At 40.6% G+C, this 25,637-nt stretch overlaps 1 protein-coding gene across 3 annotated transcripts in view; it reads left to right on the forward strand.

The window, feature by feature from the left end:
* Positions 1–25,637, forward strand: part of CDKAL1 (CDK5 regulatory subunit associated protein 1 like 1) — a 419,489-nt gene that overhangs the window by 318,981 nt on the left and 74,871 nt on the right. For all 3 annotated transcript variants that reach the window (XM_053245521.1, XM_053245520.1, XM_053245522.1), the window contains 2 exons: positions 22,580–22,760; positions 24,800–24,862. In XM_053245521.1, coding sequence (XP_053101496.1) covers positions 22,580–22,760; positions 24,800–24,862 — 244 coding nt within the window. The remainder of the gene's footprint in view (positions 1–22,579; positions 22,761–24,799; positions 24,863–25,637) is intronic.

Here is a 25,637-nt window from a genome sequence, read left to right on the forward strand (position 1 = left end):
CTTTAGAAGTAATGCATAAACCAGTGTTTGAGTGTAAAGTCCAAGAAGAGGGTGTACTGCAAGAGTAAAGGCTAACAGACAACATTTTGATGGTCATTATTAATAGCTAAGGGTGACCCAAGCAATTGTCCATAGTAGGCATATGGATCAAGTTTGCTTGACAACTAGAATATATCGTGTGGATGAAGCTGTCCTGCCACTTAATGGAATTCCTGTCCAAGTCTGTTGCCCAAAATAAACTGAAAATGACCCCATCTCAAACTCTGGAAGAAAACCAAATGCAAAGATTTGTTAAGGACAAGCCTTGGCAACAAATGCTATATATTAATTATATAACAGGCAAAACAAAAAGTTTCCCAGATATAATCAGCTGACTTTTCTAAGCGAAAGAAATACAAGGTTTGTGCTATGATTGAGCAGCAGGGAAAGCACCTGGAGAAAGAAAGGGGGGGTTGATGAAAACTAAACAGCACCGTGGGGAAAGAGTAGAGGAGGGGATACGAAAAGGTGGAGTGGTGGGATGGAGGAATAGGCAAGGTGAATGTAGGTAAATAGTAACTCTGGGAAAGAGAGAAGGGAAAGGAAAGAATGGGAGGAGTGATTGTAAGGAAACTCTGGAACAACTGGGATCGGAGAGAAGGAGGGCGACAATAGGAGGAATGGGGAGACAAATGGGAGCAGCGAGGAATGGATCTGGAGAAGGAAAGTAGAGGTGGATGAGGACTAAAGGAGAGGAAAGGATTTCTCCAGGCACAAAGAAAGAAAGCGGGTGGGAGGGGATTAGCATAAGCAGAGAGGGGAGAAAGGTGACACACTAAACCAAAAAGCATTTCCCTTCATTCTATCCATCATTTTTGATGGACGTTCATCTAGTTATTTATAATGTGCATTATTGTAGTGGCCAGCACTCCAGCACAAAACAAGCCAGAGCATGGTAGACTTGGGAAGTCACTTAGGTACCCTTGAATTAACCTCATACTGTAGGAAGGGGGATTTCTGGTGGCGGCAAGGAATGTATATCTGCTTGTGGAATTCAAGCTACATTTACTAGTCTGCATCCACATATATGTATCTGTTTCAATACCATACTCTTTGAGTAACATAAAGGGAATTACTACCCTTGCGTTATCCCATCACCCTTAGTTGGAGTTTTTAGTTTACAAAATAATTCAAAATTGTAGAATGCCAGGCATTAATGTGTTTGAATATGTTGATCAATCTATTAAAGCTTTGTTCAAATCTCCCTCCATACTTTTCTGTCCATCTGTAGTCTAGATTCAGCATCATGTTCAACATGATGGCATCTTTCTCAATATGAAAGCATCTCTGGAAAAATTAACACGGGTTATACCATCCGATATGATACCTTTCACTTGTATTTTCCCATTTGTAGTCTTCTCTCCTGTGGAGGGAAAGTATTGTACTTTAAAAGCTCTGTTTACCTGTGTCTGTCCATCAGCCTCCCTTCCTGAGTCTCATTTTACATTTGTCCAACTTTTATTGAATAAGGTATAATTAATTCATGGTAGTAAATAATGCTACGAATATGTCTGACTATTTAATTTATTTTCTAACAGTCATCGTCTTTGGCAAAGAAAATGAAATTGGTTTGGAGAGGAATATTTATAAGACCAAAGCCTGATAGTGTGTCAGATTTGCATTAATTGATCACTGAATGCAAACCTATCATCAGTTGGGCGTAGCAGCATCTCATTTACTTCATTGGGGCTGATGTGTGTGTGTAGGATTGCTATCTTAATGGCAATAGTCAGATCTTGACTATTAACAGATTTATTCATCAGTGTTGACAGTGTTGTAAGGTCCATTGTAGTTATTTTGTAGCCCAAGTTAAGGCTATGCATAGGTGAAGCAGAAAATAGCTAAATTTGGAGTTGGAAAAATCTCTAGTACAATACATTAATTTATTCTCTGCTGAAATGAAAATTTTATGTAACACATGCATCGGAGTAGATCCTTAGATTAGTTTTGAAGAGTTAAGTAGAATTTCATCAGTTTCTTTTCTTCATGTGGGAAAGACTTCTAATGGTGGGCATTAATAGAAGTATATTTTGCATTCACTCAAATCCTTGAAATGAAAGCAGGTAAAGAAAAATATAGATTTCTGTCTACTATGAAAAGCAAGAGGACTAAGAAAATTAGATTTCAGTAGTACAGACCATCACCATGGAAAAATCAGAGAACAATTGTAAGAACTGACAACAGCAATAGGAATCTGGGGGTGGGGGAATTGAATAGGGATTAGATTGGAGAAGCAAGAGCATTGCTAACAATATTGGAAATAATTTATATGGAACTTAGAAAGGATACTTTTAAATAGAAAGTCATTCTTGAAGAACTGGTGCAATCACCTTACTTAAAGAATACTTTGTCAATTACAGTTATTATGTAATTATGTCTGCAGTTTGGATCCTCATAGCATTCCATATACATTCTGCATTTGCACAAACATAATAAGTGCAAGTTTATGTTGGTGAAACTGTTAGGTTTTAAAATCAAAGAAGCTATATCACAGTACTAAAGAAGGAAGGATTTCCATTCAAACTTATCTGACTTGAAATTCCGATGAAACAGTGGGAATATGAATAATGGACAGCAGGATGGACAAGATTAAACATATATATATATGCAGTCTTCCACTTAAATTAAATATATTTTTGAAGAATGATTGGATCATTGTTAAGAACCTACAAGAAGCTCATCAGATTCCCCACCACCACCGTTTTAAAGAAGCAAAACCTAAAGAACTCGTGACAGCACATAAGGAGCAAGTGCATTGTTGTTGTTTGTTTTTCAGTAATTAAAGAATGTACAAGAAGTGAGGATCAATCCTATATACACTTACCTGGGAGTACTAAGCTCCATTGAGTACAGTGGGGTTGTCTTCAAAGTACACACACATAGGATAAGCCTTATCATAGCCTTAGCTAGGATAACATTAAACCATTTTTGAGATATTCAAAAATTAATCATTCCTACATCCAGGACTTTCACCACTGATGATATATTGCTACAATGAGCAGGTTGATTGTTGAGGTATGTTGGAATTCTGTATATCTCCATTTGGACACAGTATAACCTCATGGAACTCTATAGACTGATAGTTTATATTACATGGATCAGTAATTTTAATTTGAACAATTTGAAAAAAGAGCAAGTCCAGATAGACAAACTATCACTATTTTCAAATTAGACATGCAATTTATGAGGGTACAGGGCTCATTAAGAGATTTTAAAGAAGAGGAAAACAGTGGCATTTATAGATTGAAGTGAATTTATATCTTAAGTTACAATGGTAAGTGTCAGCACCGTAAAAACCCTTACATGGGGGGGGGTCTCAAACGGGGTCAGGGGCTCCCAATAATGCAGGAGGGCAGAGGCATGACTCAACATCTCTAAGGTGTGGGGATGATCAGGGACAATGGGAAGCAGATGGAGACAGAAGCCAACAACTACTTGGCTTCCCTGCCACTCACAAAGCCAAGGGCAGGCACAGCAGTGGCACTTCTTTGGCTAATGGATCAGGAGAAAGTTCCCTCTCAGGAGGTACTCACTAGAGCTCATCTGCTCCATGGCCAAAGAAGTGCCATTGCTGTGCTGTCCTTGGCTATTTGTGAGCACTGCAGTGGAGGATCCAGGTAGTTTTCAGCTCTTGTCCGCCTCCCCATGCCTTGGAGAAGTCGGAGCATCTCTACACTTTATGTTCTTGACAGTGTCTCTTTCTGAATTTTGGATTAGTGTGCCAGCTGAGTCCAAAGAATTAAGTGAGAAAATCATTAAAATACTGACTCCCTTTGCTTGATTCCTACTTGTGTGAATCAGAGTTTTCTGCAGTTCCTGCTATAATGAGCAAATATTTAGTGAAAATAACTTGGAGCCCGAAATTAGATTGGCAGTCTCAAACAAAAAACCCATATTTGGAAAACTAAGTAGGAGCAAGCAAACTCATCTTCATTTGAAAGGTCAAATGTGCTTTATTTTTCTCTGCCTAATCTAATCAATGGCTGACATCTGATTCCTAACTGACAGTATATGTGCACTCCTAACATCAATGAAGCACTAGCCCCTGCACTGGTCTGCCATGCCTCCAAAGAGTGAGCACTCTTCCACCCTTGTGCAAGAGCACAAATACTTTTTGGAGTTTGCCTGCTCTCTGGGAGCGTTCTGCTAGACTGGAAACATGTTGCTTGACCCACAGCAACATGTTTCTGGTCTGCACATCATTAGTCAGGATGTCAGCCAGTAGCTTTAAATATGGGGGTGGGGGGGTCATGTAGCTTTGTATATTATTTTAGGGGGTCACAGGGTCAAAAAGTTTGATAATCCCTGCCCTACACTGATTTCATGCATATTTTTGGAAGCCCATTAAGAGTATGTCCATTTGTTTTGTTTTCTTGATTAACTTACAACTAACTAATAAAAATCTTTTTTAAAAAAGTATACCCTTCTGGAATAAAGTTTTGAAAAACATTGAACAAATGTCAGGATATAAAATTCCAGCAAATCCACTAAGTGGTCTTTTGGGTACTGTAAATAATATTCAAGAAGATAAAGATCTAAAACTACTTATCCATTTTTTGACAGCAGCAAAAATGTCCATTGCTACTATTCTTTCCCCCCCTTTTGTGTAAAGAAATCACACACACACATTCCCTTTTGATTGAATGGTCCCACTGATTTGAAGCATAGCTACATGACTAGACTTACATTTTATGTACAAATCCATTATAGCAAAGAAAATTTAGAGCTGATTTTCAGTCTTATGGTTCTTGTTCAAAATGTTTTGCATGCAAGTTTTTAAAGCAATCTTCAACCATAGGCACTGTTGGTAATAATCTAAGCGGTTTCTGTATATGTAGGTGACTTAAAATGTGTGCCTCTGTTTATATTGTTTGTGCTGAATACTTACATTTTTATTGCATATAACAAATTTCTGTGTTTATATTGTTTATACGTTTGGGTACATGTTGATTTGATTTTAAAAAACTTAAAACATGGCCCAGTCAGTTTAAGTAAAATATTTGCAAAATTTTATACTAATATTGGACCTGATTGAGCCCCAAATGGGAGAGTATTAACATGAATATTGCCCTTACAATTGTATATTTCTAGGAACTATAGTCCTTAATGTTTGAAACTGATAGTTTTCCTAACACATTTCTAAGATTTTTCAGTATTTACTAAATATTTTCATTAGAAACAGAGTACACAATAGCAACAGGAATTGCAAATTTTACATAATCAAAACTTAAGACATGTTTACAGTTGCCTTCTCAAAATGCACTGGGTTCCCAGAAAAGGTGGGCACCATGTAGTAAAACATATTGCAGATTTTTTGGTTAACTCTCTTCAGTTAGAATGACCTTGTGATCGAAGCAATTAAGACATAGTTTTAGTGCTATCCACAGAGGGAATTTTTCAGTACTTTAATATACAGTATTTACCTGAATCCAAGACTAGGTTTTTCCCCAAGGTTTTTTTAATAATTGGAAATCAGGAGGTCATCTTAAATTCAGAGTCCTGTTCCTTTTGAATAAATGCAGATGTAACCTGTATTTAACCTCTACCTTTTAAAGGAGTCATCTTAAATTCAGAGTAGACTTCGATTTGGGCAAATATGGTATGTTCAATTCCTACAAGTAAACCTGTGCTGATCTCCTGGTAGCCTACATGGCATGGTCAGCATAGGTGAGGCCCGCCACATGGAAGAAACCATTGAGAACATCATGCCACTTCCCCCCCCCCCCAAGCACTGCTTGCAACACTTGAATGTTAGTAGAAAGAATAGGAAGCTCAACTTTAGGCATGTCCCAATGGAAGAGTAGCTCTTCCTTCCTTCCTTCCTTCCTTCCTTATTTGTTTCAGTAGTTTATATGCTCATATTATTGGTTTGGATACCAGCTATACCAGTGACATTGTTGCAGGCAGTTTGATTCTTATGATATAGCTGGTACTATATTAAGACTGTAAATTAAACTGTGAACTCTTTTTGCATTTTAAAAAAGATCAAGGAACTGTATTGGTTAGTATTTGTTTTTTTAATGACAGTACAGTAACACCTTTCAATCAATCAGTTTATTTGTTTAGCCGTAGCCATAACATAAATGTTTGGGGGGAAACTGGATAATTAAAGCAATAAAATAAAATCACAGGACAGTCAAAAATGCAAAGATTGACTCAAAATAATTTGGTACTTCATTATATTGGTTTGCCATGTACCTTAATGGCAGAAGTTAAAATACTGACTACTTGGGGCCTGATGTTGGCTAATAAAAAGTTTACATAGACCTCAAAAGACCTTCTGGGATAAATCATAAGCAATGGCTGAATGAATACATCACTTAACCCATTACAGAAGTTACAACAACACAAATGCATGAATCAAGTCTTACATGTCCCCCAACCCACCTGGACACAAATGTTCTACAGCAGGAATTCTATCCATATGGCCTGCCAACACAGAGGATGCTCATACATTAAATCTTGCAAGTGAAAAGGCTTTCCTAAGTCTGATCTCTGTCAAGTTTGATAGATAAGGTGCTGGGAATTAGGAAGAAGAAAGATTAGGTCAACAATAAAGAGAGCAACATTTCTTTGCAGAGGCCAATATACAGTATATTGGCTATCTATGTCTAGAAGCCTTTGCCTTAGACATGTTCTGGCTTTATAGTTACCTAAAGAAAGTATCAAATTCTAGGGAAGATCAATAGTATTCAACTTTAAAGTAAAGTAAAGTTGTGCCCTCAAGTCATTGTCGACTCCTGGCGACCACAGAGCCATGTGGTTGTCTTTGGTAGAATACAGGAGGGATTTACTATTGCCTCCTCCCGTGCAGTGTGAGATGATGCCTTTCAGCACTTTCCTATATCACTGCTATCCAAGATAGGTGTTTCCCATAGTCTGGGAAACATACCAGCGGGGATTCAAACCAGCAACCTCTTGCTTGCTAGACAAGTCATTTCCCCGCTGCGCCATTAACTTTAGTTGCCAACTTTTCACCAAAGAAGACACACAGGAGTCAGCAAATAATAAAGTTAAAAATCCTTGGGATGTTAAACACAATAAAAGTAGCCAGTAACTTAATACTGCCACCCATGCTTGAGTCTCAACAGTTGGTAAGTCAGCTTCCAAGCACAGCACAGCATTGGCAATGCATTTAGGTGCCCCCAAAAGATTTATAAGAAATTGATTTGGGACGTTTTCTAAATGATTGATTTGATTACAATGGACTGGAATACCAAATAGTAACTGGGATAAATATTTTGCTCTAAATATTTTGATAGCAGGGGAAATAAAGCAACCTCCCTTTGTACAATAAAACTGCAGCAGCATTATGACTGGCCTTGGCCAAAACAAAATTAAGATGAGATGTCCAAGAGTCTGTAGAACTAAAAACCATGCCTAGATATATTTTTTAAAAAATAATGACTTGATGAATTTCGTGCTAATCTAAATACCATTAGTAAACCTGGTTTTTCCTTGAGAAAACCATTACTTTGTTTTTGTCATAATCAATAAGTCAATCATTGGTACAATATGTTGGGGAAACTGTCATTAGTCTTTTCAGACCGAGCTGAGTCCTTGATAGCAACATCATATTGTCTGCATATAACAAAACTGGCAATGGTTTCAAAGCTAAATAATACCTTTTAGAGATGTGAATGAAACTGATTTTGTGTTTTGTTTCAAACTTGAAACAAAATGCAGGTGGCCGAAATGTTTCTTCAGAACAGCAGTTGACATAGTTGTTTCATCAGAACAAACCTTGAAACATTTCATGTGTTTCAGCCATAGGAAATAATGGGGAAACTCGAAACAGGCCCTTTATTTAAAGGGTATTTTGTTTTGAGCTTGAGACAGTTGAAATGGCCTGTTTCGAGTAGAAATTTTTTTTTAAATTGAAACTTTTTGCACATTCCTAATGGCACAGCAGGGAAATAACTTGCCTGGGGAGCAAGAGGTTGCCAGTTCTAATCCCCACTGGTATGTTTCCTAGACTGTGGGAAACACCTGTATCGGGCAGCAGCAATATAGGAAGATGCTGAAAGGCATAATCTCATACTACACAGGAGGAGGCAATGGTAAACCCCTCCTGTATTCTATCAAAGAAAACCACATGGCTCTGTAGTCACCGGGAGTCAACACTGACTCGACTGCACAACTTTACTTTACTTAATACCTTTATTACAATCAAGTTAAAAGTCATAGTGACCTAGCTTTCGAGTTACTCAAAACATTTCCTCAGACTTGAAGCTAAATAGCAATAACAAAGGAAAGAAAAAGTCAGAGGAGAAGGTGTAGGGTTGCACCAAACCATGCTGGTACAAAGAAACAACCCTCTACTTTCCCATTGAGGATATCAAAGCTAACCATTTTTAAAATTTGTTTTTAGATCTCATGGGCCCTTTGGATCTAACATGGTTGCAAGGCATGTTCTTCCTACCTAGGCACTCTACAGATATTGAAAATTTATATCAAAGCTTTTAAAATTTTAGCCTAGAATGAGAATATATTTGTGGGTATTTGTCTCAGGGAAGCAAACAATACCCACCAACCACTAGGTAGTATTACCCAGCGTGTAGTTTAAATTTAATCTCCAGTTTTTCATGCCCATGAGCCATCAAGCCTACTGCTTTCAAAATTATGCTGATTACTTTACTTTTGTTCCAAGAACAGTTCTATGTGCTGCTGTCTTAGTAACATGTTGCAAAACATTGACTGATTTGTGAAGTAACTAAAGATGTAGTGAACCATTAAAGAGAAGCATTCCACTGACATGAACAATTAAAAAAAAGGTACATTCATGCCTAAGGGCACTGCCTTTTTATTGAGTTTATACTGTTTCAAGTTGAATAGCTTCTGGCACATGTAATTATTGATAAACTAGCCCACTTGTTTTCCAGTCTCATCTTTCCCCCTCTTTTGGACTATACTTAAGAGCATTTCTCAAGAGGCAGTTGCTGGACTTTAAAAGGGTCTTGGTTTATTTATGATTATAACTATTTTCAGAAGTGAATATGTGAATCTTAAATTGCAAGCTTGGTATGCAATCCAGAGGCACCTTCCTCTGGATTGAATACCAATGCAATCTGCTTAAATATGAGGAAGAATGGATATTAGGTAACTATTTTAATTTAAACAGTTAAGCTCCATTGATTTCAACAGAACTAAGGGCCCTGAGTTCTATTATGAGAACTAAGTAGGCCTTAGTTCTGTTGGAAGAACAGAATTCTATAGGAGGTGTGTGTGTGTGTGTGTGTGAGTGTGTGTGTGTGTGTGTGTGTACACCCATTTTGCATACAAACTATATATGGAACTAGTTACAGAGGCAATTCTCTTTAGCCTGAAGAAATATCTCTGTTAGAGAAAATACATGAGTTAAACTATCTAAGATATATGGTAAATGCAATTTTGTGCCATATTGCTCTAGGAGAACTATTTGCGGCCTAATCAAGCAGTTTGAAGGCTCAGGAATACTGTCTGCTATTAAAGCAGTATTTTAAAGCAGTAAGATCCTGCTGAAAGTCTTAATGCTAAATATAGAGAGGTTATAGAAAATCAGTTGACAGTTCTCAGTGACTGCTGTCATGCAGCAAATGTTAAGCTGTTTCTCATGATCATTTCCCTGATGCAACTCTTAATAAATGCAAACCTTAGTTTTAATAATGACCTTTAGTAATGTGAGCCTTGATCCATCGAGATGCTGTTCACTTCTGATGCATCTCTAAATCCCCTTTTTATGCATTTTAAATCAACACACTCTTCCTCTGAATTTATGCATGTGCATAGAAGGAGATGTAATTTAAACACATCTGTTCAAATATGCATTTCAGATAAACTTGATGGTGATTCTCATAATATGGCTGAGTTTTTGATGGTATTATATCCCCAAAGTACACACCAGATGGTATTTATTAGAGATTTAATGGAAATGAAGTTTAAGGACGTTGAGCTTTTGTCTTTAAATCTCTCATTTTAAAGTCATAAAACAGTAATGATCTGAAGTTATAAATCTTTAATGAAGTTTTGCACAAGGTTTCATTTGTATAATAAGTGTATACTATTTAAAGATAAATAATCTTGGGTTGGGATCCAAACTGAAATTATTTCTTCAAAGAATTCAGTGCTAGAAGCAGGAGCAAGAACTTGTCTTCTTGCTCAGGAAACCATCTCTATAAGCTGATGCTTCTGTTGTGGAAACAGGAGGATGGTTTGTTTCACCAATGCCACTTAAGTCTGAGAATTCTATTAGATATAATATGTACCATAATGTCTGTAATTCCAAAAGGAAAAATTCAAAGAAAATTGGAAAATGCCTTGCCTACCTCTGGGTAGAGAGAGCAGAAGAGTGGCACTTCCCTGGAGGGGATAGTGGTTGATACTTCCATGTTCCAATGTTGGCCATGCAAGCCACATCCCCTGCATCAGTGTACTTCTGATGCTGGTGCATGGCCGGAGCACAACTCAGCTGCCCACTCCTCTCTTTCCCAGTTGGCATTCAGTTCCTTCACCAGCCAGGTGTTTCTTTTCTATCTCTCACTCCGAGTTTGGGAGAAAAAGGAAACACCCAATCAACAAACAAAACACTCGCCACCTGGGAGAGGGGTGACAATGGGTGGTGTGTGCATGCACAGAGGTGCTCTAACCCCTGGACCTTGGGGCCCTGGTCCATGGCCTCCAAGGTCCGGGGGGCTTCCAAATGGCTGGGGGAGTCTCCTGCAGCCACCTCGCACCTGCCACACCTGTTTTATTTCAGCCACTACGTGGCCGAGGCTTGGCTGCCGGGGGGTGAGCTGAACAGTCCTTCTCCCCCCCCCCCACGGTGGTGGTCAGAGCAATGCTGGGCCTGTCTGCATGGCCCAGCATCTCTTGCCAACTGTGAGGCGCGCCTGCACACTTGAGAGAGATCATCGTAAGCTCATGACATCATGGACTTGCGACGATCTCTCTCAACTGCACAGGTGCAACTCACAGTTGGCAAGAGATGCTGGGCTTAACGAACAGGCCCAGTGTTAGTCCAGCCATCTCCACCGGGAGGGGGGGGAGGACTGCTTGGCTGACCCCCCCGGAAACCACACATTGGCTGCACAGCGGCTGAAATTTAAAAAAACAGCGGAGAAGGTTAGGCATGGCAGGAGGCCCCCCAAAGTAGGCTTTGGGGGGCCTCGCACCAGGGAGAGACCTCACACCAGGGGCGATCCAGGTGCCAAAATGACCTAGGTGCACCCTTGTGCATGCGTTCCCTGATTCCAATCACACGCCCTGCATCAATATGCTCTGATGCCTTTGCAAGTGAACACGGAAGTGCTGCCCATTGTCCTCTCCCAATGAGGAGTTTGGGGTTTTGTTTGCCGAGTTGGTGCTTGCGGACGGGGGGGGGGGGTGTTTGTGCCCTGGGCGGGCCCTGGCCAATAGTGGGTTACACCACTGATCAAATCGTGTGAATTCCATCTAATTCTGTTTTCTCCAGACATCTTTCTTATTAAAACAGTTCTAAAGAATAGTCCTTTCTACCTGTTTTGATTTTGTTCTGCTGATAATGTATTAATGTTTAACATGTATTTAGATACAGAGCTGACATAGAGTGACTATAGAACAAAAAATGGCATGATCTGTACTGAGTACTAAAAATTGTGAAGGATTCCAGGTCTAGACCATTCCTACAACATTTTTTTCTTTATTTCAACTGAATGGAGATTACTTCCAAGAAAATGTGGATCATTGGAGCCCTAAATTGGAGCCCTAAAATTGGGCAAGGACTATGGATCAATAGTAGTGACCATTTTACCGCATTTTTTTAAACTACATAAATGCACTTCATGTGTTATAACATTATCACTTATATGCTACAGAGCTGGAGATCTGTCTGTTCAGCAAGTGGCAATTCATCCCAGTATCTTCATAAGCCTTTAGTTGGTTTTACTACACATTTGATGGATAATGAAACTCTCCCTTCCACTGATAATACACCCAGGAGAAGATGCTGCCTTCCTCTAAAGAAAAGAAAAGAAAAGAAAAAATAGAAAGTGTGTGAAGAACTGCTTTTGGACTTAAAACTAGTCTTTGGACTGTGCATGCAACACTTAACATGGAACACTGCTGCCCTGAGGCACAGCCCCATTGGCGGTGCTTACACATGCAGGGGTGCCAGCAATGTTCAAACTGCGCGCATTCCCTTGCAAAGTATTTCAGCCACTCTCTCTAATCATCCTCCATCAACATATCATCCTAAAATGTAATTGTTCTTAAATCATATCCAAAAGCACAAATGACTGGACAATATCCTGATATTTGTTATTCCAGTACTGAATAAATAATGATCATTTGTGCACAAACTGATTTCCCACTTTTCTCTGCACCGCATATAATTTGCTAATGTTACAAGAATTGCAGTGTCCCGTACCTTCAAAGTATACTCATCCCATTATGGCAGATTCAGATTTCTCCAACCTCTTCTTAGGGGCAATCTAGCCACAGACAAAGGAAAACTTATCAATTCTCTATCTTCTTTCAAAATCACCATGTGCAAGGAAAAAGTGTGTGGGGGGGACCATCAGTAAATTATTATATCAGCATCTGTACTTCCACATGTCCAACACTTATCTGGATATGTAGAAATTCACACACAGTTTAATCTATCGATACCAGCTACAGTAAATAACCATTTATAATAACCTTCCTGTATATTGGAACTATAGGTCAAAACCAAATCCTTCCATAGTCTAAACTGGGGGTAGGCAACCTTTGGCACTCCAGCTCTTTTTGAGCTACAACTCTCACCATCCCCAGCCACAATAAATTGTGGCTGGAGATGATGAGAATTGCAGTTCAACGACAGCTGGAGTGTGAATATTGTCTACCCCGGTCTAACCCGTGCCTCATCTGATATATCTCTCCCCAACTCAGCTGCCCATTTGTGCTGATATCTTGCTATGGGCAAATCCAAATAAAGTAACATCTCATATAATATAATCTATTTAATTGTATTTTCCCTCAATCTTTTATAAGTTCAGTGTTGACATCTCCTTCCTACATTTTTGTCCATGTAATAACTTCTAAATAATATGTCATACTTGCAAATACTGAAACGGTTAAGCCTGTGTAACTAGGTTAAGATTAACTTTAGTTTTGAATTAAATATGCTCCTCATTACTCTAATACCAGTTTTCATTTTGTTCTGAATAACCCTATTCAGAAAACAATTGAATTATTTGATCATGACCATATGATTAGCAGGGGGGAAATTGTGCACATGTTGGTTTATGATTTCTTTTAAGTTTCTTCCATGTCACTCAGAAAGGAATTTGTTAGAGAGGTAGGATGTAACATATGTCATGAGCTTTTCACTCATCCTAAAAAGATAGAAACATACCACTCATGTTCCCATAGAAACTGCAAACATATATGATGACATTGCCAGTGCATTAAGTGTGACATGCTTTTGCTGTTGTCAACTGTGTCACTAAAATGACTCTTAGAACTAAAGTATAACTGTTTTTTGCCAAATATAATGTGTATCTTATTATTCTGTGAGATGTCAGGCATTACTACTTGCCATTCATTTGTAGAGCTATAGAGTCTGTCTTATTTCAGCCTGTCAGAGCTGCACATCTTTGAAGAACGCCTATTCTAATTCTGGAGGGTGTGTGTGTGTATGTGTGTATGTGTGTGTGTGTGTGTGTGTGTGTGTGTGTGTGTGTGTGTGTGTATATATATATATATATATATATATATATATATATATATATATATATATGCAGATCTTGACAGAGTTCAGACACATATTTAATACCCTCTTAGTAATACCATCCCATGCTTAAATGTGCTGGCACTGCATCATCTACATCTCCTTGGCAGTATGCATTCTAGCTTATGCAGCGTTTCCCAATAGTGTGCTGCCACACTGCTGTACCATGTGACACAGGGAGGGAACTTGGAGCCTTCTTCATGCAAACATGCAGATGCTATTTCCAGAGCAGCCCCATCCCCTAAGGGGAATATATTACAATGCTCACATGTAGTCTCCCATTGGCTCTGCTTAGCAAAAGGGTCAATTCATGCTTACTACCACAAGACCAAGCCACCTAATGGTGCAGTGGGGAAGTAACTTGCCTAGGGAGCAATAGGCTGCTGGTTCGAATCCCCGCTGGTATGTTTCCCAGACTATGGGAAACACCATCTCATGCTGAGCGCAAGATGGCAATGGTAAACCCCTCCTGTATTCTACCAAAGAAAACCACATGGCCCTGTGGTCACCAAGAGTCGACACCGACCTGACAGCGCAACTTTACTTTTACCACAAGACCAGCTTTCCTAACCTAGACCAGCTCTCCTAACTCTGGGTCAACTCCAAAGTGAGGTGTTCCTCACGAGCTGGCTCCAAAAGTCAATCAATTAATACTGTACATTGGCTTGCCACTGCAATAACTACAACCAAAGGTGTCTATGTTGGTGTTCTAGTGTGCTCCAACTCTCAAAAACTGTACAGGTCGAGTATCGCTTATCCGGACTACTTGGGACCGGATAAGTTCTGGATTTTGGTCTTTTCCAAATTTTTGAATCATCCATAAATACATACAGTGAGGTGGAGCTTGCGAGAACGCGCAAGAATTCCAGCGGCAAAAGAACAATGGCAGCGGTGAGGAGGTGGGTGGGTGGAGGAGGCGGGAGGCACTGGTGACAGCGGTGGTGAGGAGGTGGGCGAGCGGAGGAGGTAGGAGGCCCCGGCGGGACGGCCCGGCCCTGAGAGAGGCAGTGGGACAGCCCTGGCCCTCAGGAAGGTGGCTTGACTGCATTTTTAAAGTAAGCTGAGGTGGGGGGGTTGTTGTTTTTATGGCGTGGTGTCTGGATTTTAGAGCATTCCGGATTTTGGATGTCCAGATAAGGGGTACTCAACCTGTACTGCCAGATAAAAAGGTAGGGAAACTCTGTTTAGAGAACTCAGCATATAATCTGTATGAACAGCTTGCCAGCAACAATGTGAAGTATATGGGTGCCATTTCTTTCCACTGTGCACCCATATTTCATAATAAAATACTATGCTGATGTCCCTGGAAAGCACCATGTAGGCACCATGGCCTGAGCCATCATAGTCTCAATGGCCATCATATTTCTTGCTTCATAGCAGAACTCTGTATCTTAATCAGGCTTGGCAATTAGTGGTAAACACTGTGTATCTGCTGTGTATCTTTTCTGTATATGATAGCAAAGGGCCTCTAAAATTTCATGAGCAGGTGGGATATCCTTGGGAAAGAATTCTGCCTCTCATAAGCGAGCGAGAGAGAGAAATATGTTTATTTATTTATCTGATTTTAAAGAAATAGTCTTGTGTGGACTAGGTCATTCTAAAATTGACAGTGATTCCTTTCTATTCCTTTCTGTTATTCTTACTGTTCCTATAAACTGCAGTCCTTCCTTCCTGAGAATTCCATCCTCTTTATTGGACTCTTGGCCACTGAGTTCTTCTGCCTCTATCTCCACTTTATCTGATTCTGCACCTGCATCCAACATCTCCTCAAATTCTTTTCCTTGTGCTATGTTCTGAATTGTTGTGTTTTCCTTGAACTCTGTCAGAAGCTGAAATCGCAATTCCTTTTGTAAGGGATTCCATCAGTCTTTGCCACAAAAAAAATTAATCTCCCTGTGTTTTTTCAAGTGGGAGCAAGGTCTGAGAAGGGCTACTTTAGCCCCTCATGTGTGCTATCCAGTCAGTCTCTAAACTTATCCATAAACAGCAATTTTGATTCCCCATTAAATAATTTGACAATATTATCCCTAGGAGTATGAGTCCTCCTTGAATACTGATTGTTGATTCTAAAAGTGTGGATTGTATTTGTATTTCCTTCTGATACAAGTCTCCCACCCGTTCCTCAAATACCTTCCCCTAAAAATCCTTTAGGTTATCCCCTTCCAAGCCTTCTCTTAATCCTCTAGTTCTAATATTATTATTCTTTCTAATTTTATCTATTTTGTATTATCTGCTATTTTATCCCTATTTTCCTTTTGCTTACACTGATCTTTCTCCAGCATATTAAATTAGCCAACTTATCTGTTGTCCATCACATTTGTTTTTCCTCAGATTCTTCTTCTAATTCAACTGATTCCTTTGTTTTTCTAGAGTCAGTAGTTATCCTTCAGTTCTCTATGTTACTTAGCTTCTGCTCTGCATGTTCTAATAACCTCATACTCTGACATGCTGAGTCTGTTGTACAAGGAATCTCTTCTGTGTGAGCATAAAGGGAGGGATGATTTTTGGCAATCCTCTCTTCTGCAGTTACCTTTGCCTCCCAAAAATATGTCCCTGAGAGTTGAGCAGAAGTGCTCCCTTTGAATCAGTGAGGCTGTCCTCACGACCAGCCTGGGTAGGCGGGGTTTCACTTTCCTCCCCCCCCCCCCCCCGACAATCAAAAATTGCTGCTGGGAACACAGACCGTGCTCCCACACAATCCGTGCTGCTGCAGGCAGCATGGATCTCCAGAGACTGGAGCAATGCATCGAGGCCTCCTGCATCGAGGCACAATGCACCACACGATGAGAGCAGTGAATTGTGCGATACCTCATGAGATGGGTGCTCTAGGTGCCCATCTCTGTGTAAGCTTGGGATACAAGCAGCCTGAGCTGGCACACGATATCAGCACCCGGGTTAAAGGTGTGCTCGCACCCTTAACCTCAGCTAACAGCTGCTCTTGGAAGTTGGGTTTGACTGGTTGGGAGTGCAAGGGTCCACACGGATCCCAGTGCTCCACATGAGCATCCTAGCCCCCTGGGCTAGACTGCTCATGAGAACAGCCTTAGTGACTGACATCCTGACTAAATTACTTAGTAGAGGTAAAGTGTGCCGTTGAGCTGGTGTCAACTCCTGGTGGCCACAGAGCCCTGTGATTGTCTTTGGTAGAATACAGGAGGGGTTTACCATTGCCATCTCCCACACAGTATGAGATGATGCCTTTCAGCATCTTCCTACATCACTGCTGCCCAATATAGGTATTTCCCATAGTCTGGGAAACATACCAGCGGGGATTCGAACCGGTAACCTCTGGCTTACTAGTCAAGTCAAAGGATGACTGAATTTCAGTGAGATGTCTTCTAGTACATTTAGTCCGGATGTCAGCCACTATGCCCAGCATTATCTTTAAATTCAATAAATTGATCAAATCTCTTAAAATCTATAGAAAATGTCTTCTGAATGTCTTTCAATGTAGGAAATTGCTCCTCTCCATATATTTTTTTGCTGTCTATTAGACATTTTTTTCTGTTCTAAGGAATACATTGATATATTGTTATGGGTAGGAATGTCCATCATTTAAACCCCTTCAGTTTAAATTATGACCTTAGTTTAGGGCAAAAGAGTTCACTGTTAGAGTGTGAATTTAATTAAATTATCAATAAAAGTATATATATCAATTAATCAGAATATCAGCTCAGGCAAATTCATTAAACCAGCAAAATCACAAACATCAGTTTGCTAATTATTAAGTAGTTACATAACATATTTCCCAGATCTTAAATTAATTCATCAGTAGACAGCCAAATATTAACCACAATGGGGTAAAAGTTAACAAAAATCCTAAAAGTATTGATCCAAACAGTGAGCTAATTAATTAATTGCTAAAATTATCCCCCAAAGTCAGTAGTTTCAAGCCAATCTCCTCTTCAGGTTAACATCTGCAATATACTGAAGTAATGAAGTATTGCGGCTGTATATCTAAGCTGCAAAACAGCAGAAGGGAACAAAGAGAAAGGACAAAGGAAAAGTCAACTGCATCTCACAAACTTCATTGGTGAAAATGCGGAGGACCCTGCTAGAGTGCCACTGCCCTTTACATGGTGCCCTTCATGTGTGTACCAGTGTCACAGCCACAGGCTTCAAGCGAATTAAAGAGGAGGTTCCTAGGAAGCATCTTCTTGCTTGCAAGTTGGGCAGGCACAGGCACTTCCTGCCTTCTTCCCCCCACCCAATCCATGGAGTTAAACAGCTGTTTAACCTGATGTCTGGTTGAAGGTATAGTAGCCAGTGGTGTCCCAGTTCTCACAAAGTGGCAATGATGCTCTGCTCGTTCCTTGCCTCAAGATGCTTTGCCATGTAAGGAATATTTAGGAGCAAGGAAAGGCTAGAATCCTTTTCCCTCTCATCCCCATATTCCTATTGCTCCAGACCTTCCTCCCAGCTGCCTCATTTATTATTCAGTGGAATAAGTGATATTTTATTTGCACATTAACACACGGATTCATATTCAGTAATTAATGCAACTACCACCAATACCAAATAGCTTATACTATACTTCATAAATCATGAAGGTCACCTGTTGTACTCCTTTACATTTCTGGGTATTTACAATTTGTATTATTTTATTTATTTATTTAACACATTTCTATACTGCCCTAACCCAAGGTCTCAGGGTGGTTCACAACAACAAATACTAAAAACAATTTAAAACAAATAATAAACAAAAGTTTAAAATTTTAAAAGTTAAAAAGCTTGGGTAAAAAGATGAGTCTTTAAATCCCTTTTAAAAGCCACTAGAGATGGGGAGACTCTTATTCTCACGGGAAGTGCGTTCCAAAGTCTCGGGGCGACAACAGAGAAGGCCCATCCCTGGGTGGCCACCAAACGATGTGAAGGTAGCCACAGACGAGCCTCCCCTGATGAACGTAGTGGACGATGGGGATCATGCAGAAGAAGACGCTCTCTTAAATACCGTGGGCCTAAGCTGTTTAGGGCTTTATAGGTTATAACCAGCACTTTGTATTTTGCCCGGAAACCTATCGGCAGCCAGTACAACTCCTGTAATATAGGAGTAATATGGTCTCTTCGAGATGACCCGGAGACCAACCTGGCTGCCGCATTTTGTACTAATTGTAGTTTCCGGATTACGTACAAAGGCAGCCCCACATAGAGTGCATTGCAGTAATCAAGTCTGGAGGTTACCAGCAAGTGTACTACTGTTTTGAGATCATGAACTTCAAGAAACGGACGCAGCTGGCGTATCAACCAAAGCTGATAGAAAGCGCTTCTGGCCACTGCCTCAACCTGGGAAACCAGGGAGAGGTGTGGATCCAGAAGCACTCCCAGACTGTGTACCTGTTCCTTCTGAGGAAGTGTGACCCCATCTAGAACAGGTAGATCAATATTGCTTCCCGAGTGACGACTGCGCACAATAAGTACCTCCGTCTTGTCTGGATTCAGCCTCAGTTTGTTATCCCTCATCCATCCCATTACTGCTTCCAAGCAGGCATTCAGGGAGGATATGCCTTCTCCTGATGATGTTGACATGGAGAAATAGATTTGGGTGTCATCAGCATACTGATAACACCCAGCACCAAATCTCCGGATGATCTCTCCCAACGGTTTCATGTAGATATTAAAGAGCATTGAGACAATATGGAGCCCTGAGGGACTCCATATAAAAGCTCAGATTTTGAAGAGCAACAGTCTCCAAGCGACACCATCTGGAATCTGCCAGAAAGGTAGGAGCGGAACCACTGCAAAGCAGTGCCTCCCACCCCCAACACTCTCAGACGTTCCAGAAGGATACTATGGTCGATAGTATCGAAAGCTGCCGAGAGATCCAAAAGGACCAACAGAGTCACACTTCCTCTGTCCATTCCCAATTGGAGATCATCCATCAGGCCGACCAAGGCAGTCTGCACCCCATAGCCCACCCGAAAACCAGTTTGAAATGGGTCTTGATAATCAGTTTCCTCCAAGACCGCCTGGAGCTGGGAGGCCACCTCTCAATCACCTTGCCCAACCATGGGAGGTTGGAGATAGGCCTGTAGCTATTAAACTCTGAGGGGTCCAAGGCAGGCTTCTTAAGAATAGGTCTAATAATTGCCTCCTTTAAACAAGGAGGCATCCTGCCCTCCCTCAGAGAGGCATTTATAATTGCCACCAGGCTCTCCACAACAACCCCCTTACCAGATAGTATAAGCCACGTCGGGCAAGGATCAAGCAGACAGGTGGTAGAACGTACCGTTCCGAGCAGCTTGTCCACATCCTCAGGAGTCACAAACTGAAATTGATCCAGTCTAACCACACAAGAGGAGTTTCTGGATACCTCTGCATCTGACACTGAGATAACTGTGGAGTCTAAATCGACCCGAATACGAGAGACTTTGTCCACAAAAAACTAATTAAAAGCATCACAGCGGGCAACTGATGGTTCCAAAGATGGATTCAGGGGAGTAGGGGGCCCTACTAGACACCTCACAACCCTGAATAGCTCCGCCGGACGAGAGCCTGCGGAAGCAATACGGGCAGAAAAGAAACACTTCTTTGCTGAACGTATAGCCAGAGAATAGATCTTTAAATCTGCTCTATGTCGTAATCTGTCGGATTCGAGTCGAGTCTTCCTCCACTTGCGCTCTAGTCGCCTACCTTGCCACTTCAGCTCCCATAGATCTTCCGTATACCAAGGAGCCATTTTTTAAGCGGGTCGGAGAGGACACTTAGGAGCGATCATGTCTACTGCCCTGGTGAGCTGATTATTCCAATTCTCCACCAGGGCATCAACTGGATCGCCGGCAGGGCCAACATTAAATCCTTCCAAGGCTTCTTGGAATCCTATTGGATCCAATAACCTTTTTGGACGGACCATTCTAATAGGTCCCTCACCCCTGCAGAGGTGGGACGTAACTGTGAGTCCGACCTTAACCAGATGGTGGTCCGTCTATGACAATGGGGAGATCACAGGAGTCCCCACCCACGGAACACCACCCTGATCAGAATGAAAGATCAAATCAAGAGTATGACCAGCAACATGTGTCGGTCCAGAGACCACTTGGGATAGGCCCATAGTTGTCATGGCCGCTATGAACTCCTGAGCTGCACCAGACAACCCAGTCCCAAAGTGGATATTGAAGTCCCCCAGCACCATAAGCCTGGGGGACTCCAACACCAAACCCGAGACCAAGTCCGCAAGCTCAGTTAGGGACTCTGTTGGGCAGCGGGGAGATCAGTACACCAACAGAAGTCCCAATCTATCCCTGGTCCCCAAACGTACATACACACATTCAATATGATCAGACACTCTGATAGGGATCCTGGTAAGGGAGATATTATCCTTAAAGACCACAGCTACTCCACCTCCCCGCCCACATTCCCTTACCTGCTCCTCTACAGAGTACCCTGGAGGGAGAAGCTGGGCCCAAACTGGGCCCCCAGCCTCCCCCAACCAAGTCGCTGTGATACACACCAGGTCAGCCCCTTCATCCCTGATCAAATCATAGATTACTTCAGATTTATTTTGTACTGACCTGGCGTTACAAAGGAGCAAGGCAAGGTTCTGTGGGTTGTTGGCACTACTCCCCAAAGTCAAAGAGCTGGCAGGACAGCCAGAAGGGGAAACAGCTATTAAGTTTCTGATTTCCCTTCCCCTGCAACGGCCTGCTGACCTACCAACGTAACTTCGTCTATTCCCCACCACTACTGGGATTGCTGCACCGAGACCAATGGACACGCTCTCCAATCTCCCCATCTCCAGACAGGCTCCAAAATATTCAAAACAAATCTTACCCAAGCCTTATCTCAGTTGCTGCCTCCCCCCCCCCAACCCAAGCAATACTGAAGCAGGGGGGATGGCCCTCGCCCTCATTGCTCCCCGAAGTGGCTCCCCAAGGTGGCGACCCCCTTTGGTGCTGCCCCTTCAGTGGCGGTCCCACCGCCACTGGCAGTCTCTTAAGTAGCCCAGGGGCAGGCAGATGGAAGCCCAGGACCCCAGTCCTGCCAACACTCAGCTGTACCAAAGCTGTACCAAAGCTGGCAGGCAGAAGTCCCACAGGCAGACAGCAACAGCAGCAGATGGCAACAGATGACAAACAGCAGAGGAGCCACACCCAGCACAGGCTCTCACCCTGTGCCTCTTGCTGGTGGATGGTCTTGCTCCTCTGCTGGGCACGGGGAACAGGCAGCAGGCAGTATTAACCACAGTTCAGTGAATGCACATACTAAGCTGGTTTGTGGTTTCAGGTGAACAAGGTGTTAGATGAAGAATTATTCACCTCCTCCATCCCATATTAACATTGATATGTCTTCCTCCTTCCCCACACCAGTATCCAGCAAGTGGCTACTAAAAATATTAGTCTACTTTTTAGATCTCTCTTCCTTATTGAATGATGAATTGTGTTCGCTTTTTCAGAAGTGACCCCATATTTACCCTCTTCTTGGTCTCTTGGCGCGAATCTACATTTTATCAACACAAACTGGTCAGATTGTTATGGCTTCCCTAAGATAACTCTGAGAATGTTTGTTTTGTGAGCATGCAGAGAACGAGATATTTCCCCTACCCACCCACCTACAGAACTAAAATTCCAGGGTTGGGATTTTTGGATTTTTGGAAGAGAAATCATTACAGATAAACTGGGTGAATTTTCTAATGTTGACTTGGTTGTATAAAGTTATGTTTAGCAGCTGTCATCTTCTACAAGTAAATGCAAAGTTTATGTAGCTTGTTAAGAATTGTGAGGATTTAGACAATCCTTTAAATGTCTAGTGTTTTGCTAAGGGAAGACGCAAATATGTCCAGTCTTTAGGGTTAACACTCTTTGTTTTTATTAATTTCAGAGTGCCTGGAATAACAATTGCTACAGACATTATTTGTGGGTTTCCAGGGGAAACAGATGAAGATTTTCAAGAAACCATGAACCTTGTAGGAGAATACAAGTTTCCGAGTCTTTTTATTAACCAGTTTTACCCACGCCCTGGGACTCCTGCTGCAAAAATGCATCAAGTTCCAGCCCAAATAGTAAGAGAGGTTCCCACCCCCCGTTTGTATCTTTAAAGTATAGATCATTGTATGCCAAATATTACAATATATGGTACAATGGATATTGGGTGTTGCTTTTTTCTTTTTAACTTATAAGTTTAGTTTTGCAGAATATTGAGAACATGATTCAAGTTTAACTTTATCGTTCTCTTTTGATTCGGATTTGTGTTAAATCCACTCATTCTTTTTCTAAATTTCTCAGGATTATGTGATACTAACGCTTTCATACCCTTCATTAAAATTCTGTGCTAGATATCATAAGCCAAATGATATTAATCTTTGTACATATGAAAGGTCAGATTTGCATGTTATATATATATCCATTCTTTGGAGACCTGCTTCATAAAGATCTTCCATGTTCACACAGAATTGTAAATAATATTACCTTTAAACCTAATTGTAAAATCTACTAGTGAAATTTGCAATGTTTATAACTTTTGAGTTTTCAGAAGGCTTGATTTGATTTTTTTAAAATAGTAACACTTTTTAAAAGAAACATATTTTACCTAACTCTTGTAAATTATAATTGTATTATTTTAAATGTTGAGCTGGTCTAAGGACCGTAATAAATTTACTTATTACTTAACCAGTTTTGCCCACGTTTTACCCAGTTTTACTAACTGGGGCCAATGAATATCAATGTCAACAAAATATCAATGTATTGATATACATTGTATACAATTGTATACAATGTATACAATATCAATGTATTAACAAAATTTGAGGGTTTTTTCAAAGCCAGAAATGATTGTGACTGTTAGTATTATCACACATTAATTTACTATATGTAATTGTGGTTCATCTGCCCAGGTATATTCTTTCAGTAAAAATTAGTAAACTGGCTTATTAACATCCATTGCTCCATTTGTAACATGAGAGGGTCTTAGGCTACCTCTTGTGATCTGGAAGCAATATACTCTAATACAAGATACATAGTAACTTGGCTGAGGATACTTAGTGGTGAAGGAAACGTATTTAGATACACTCTACTCTCCACTCTTAATTTTGCCTTTCCTGAAATTAAGCCACTTTCTAGCTCCATTCACATAGAATAGCTAGGACTGTGTGCACATTTTAAGAAGCTGAAATCCTGCCAGCTGTTGGGAAGGGACTGAGTAACCCCCTACTCAAGCAGTTCATTACTAGGATTCCATCTTTTTTTAAAAAAGAGCTGTGTTTACACAATTCCAGTTACTGGATTGGGCTGGGGAATTGTGCACATGGCACTCATTTTCACACACAATCCTCCATTATGAAGATGTGGCATCATCCAAGTTTCTCCCAGCATAAATCTGATCATCAGATGAACAGTGTTGAGTCCACCCAGAATGCTGGAACAGGGGAGCGGGGGGAGGAGTGAGACAGAGGACTACAAACCCATCTGTCATACTTAAGAGCATGTAGTTATAAAATACTAATTCCTCATAGTACAAGTAGTGTGCTGTTTGAATTGGGCATGAAGTTAACATACGGGACCCATTCTGATTCTTTGCAAAACCGAAACGACACACATGAATTTTGATTAGAATCCAAAAGTCATGCTGTAATGCTTCTTTGATGTGCTTAATCATACTCTGGTAAATAAGAGCCTGATCCATCATATTGGTAAAGTCAAAGACTGTTAAATGTGAACTCCCTTCTCTCCTATAGGCCACAGAAAGTTGGCATACGTTAACTGACACCAAGGGGAATTGCTCAGGAATTGTTTGGGGTAAAATTTTATGTTACCTCAAGCCATTCCTGAGCATATGACTGCTTAATTATATATTTTAGAAGCATATAGATGCCTTGTATACTTCAGGAGACCCCAAAGTGGTGGACCCAAAAGTGATGAGTTTCTAAAATTCACAACCTAGAAAATGTTATATATCTGCTCTTTGATGTTGGAGGTCTTGGCATTTTTATTTTTATTGTTAAATGATGGATAATGGATAATATTCTCCTGTGTTCATGTAAGCATCATTTAATGTGTAATGCTCTGTGTGTTCAGACCTATATTTTTCCTTGTTTTTCTACAGAAAAAACAAAGAACGAAGGAACTATCCCAATTGTTTCATTCATACAACCCATATGATCACAAGGTAAAAACAGATACATTTTGGGCAATAATAGAACTATGGTAATGAGGCTACAGTAAGTTCTCTTCAAGCTACTAGGGGTCTGAGTACACAGTGCATCCCTGATGTGATTAGGACTGTACTTGTTGCTCTGGGATAAGATACTGCTAGGATACAAGTATGGTATGTCCCACAAACTACCACCTATGGGTGAGAAAATCCTGTCTTTTCTTCTTGTATAACATAGAAAGCTGGCACTTTTTCACCCAATGGGAGTATATCTTTTGCTGATCAGCCCCATTCTGAGATGGTTCCTTTTGTTTGTTTTATATTATTATTATTATTATTTCTTGTTTACACAGTCAGACAGGTGTTATTGACTGGTTTGTTTTATCCAGACATCGAGTCCTTCCCAAGGACCTGGGATGCCAGAATTTTATTGTCAATTGTTAATAGATATCGTCGCAGAATATAGGCTGTTCCCAGTAAAGCTGCTTTTTGTAATTGGCTGATGGTGATTTCTGTGGCCCCTATGGTGTTGAGGTGCTAATAATAATAATAATAATAATAATAATAATAATAATAATTTAATTTCTATACCGCCCTTCCAAAAATGGCTCAAGGTGGTTTAAACAGAGAAATAATAAATAAATAAGATGGCTCCCTGTACCCAGAGGGCTCACATTCTAAAATAAAAAAAAACAAGATAGACACCAGCAACAGTCATTGGAGGTGTACTGGAGGTGGATAGGGCCAGTTACTCTCCCCCTGCTAAAAAAAAGAGAATCACCACATTAAA

The sequence above is a fragment of the Hemicordylus capensis genome, chromosome 4 (genome assembly GCF_027244095.1).
Source record: "Hemicordylus capensis ecotype Gifberg chromosome 4, rHemCap1.1.pri, whole genome shotgun sequence".
Classification (NCBI taxonomy): domain Eukaryota; kingdom Metazoa; phylum Chordata; class Lepidosauria; order Squamata; family Cordylidae; genus Hemicordylus; species Hemicordylus capensis.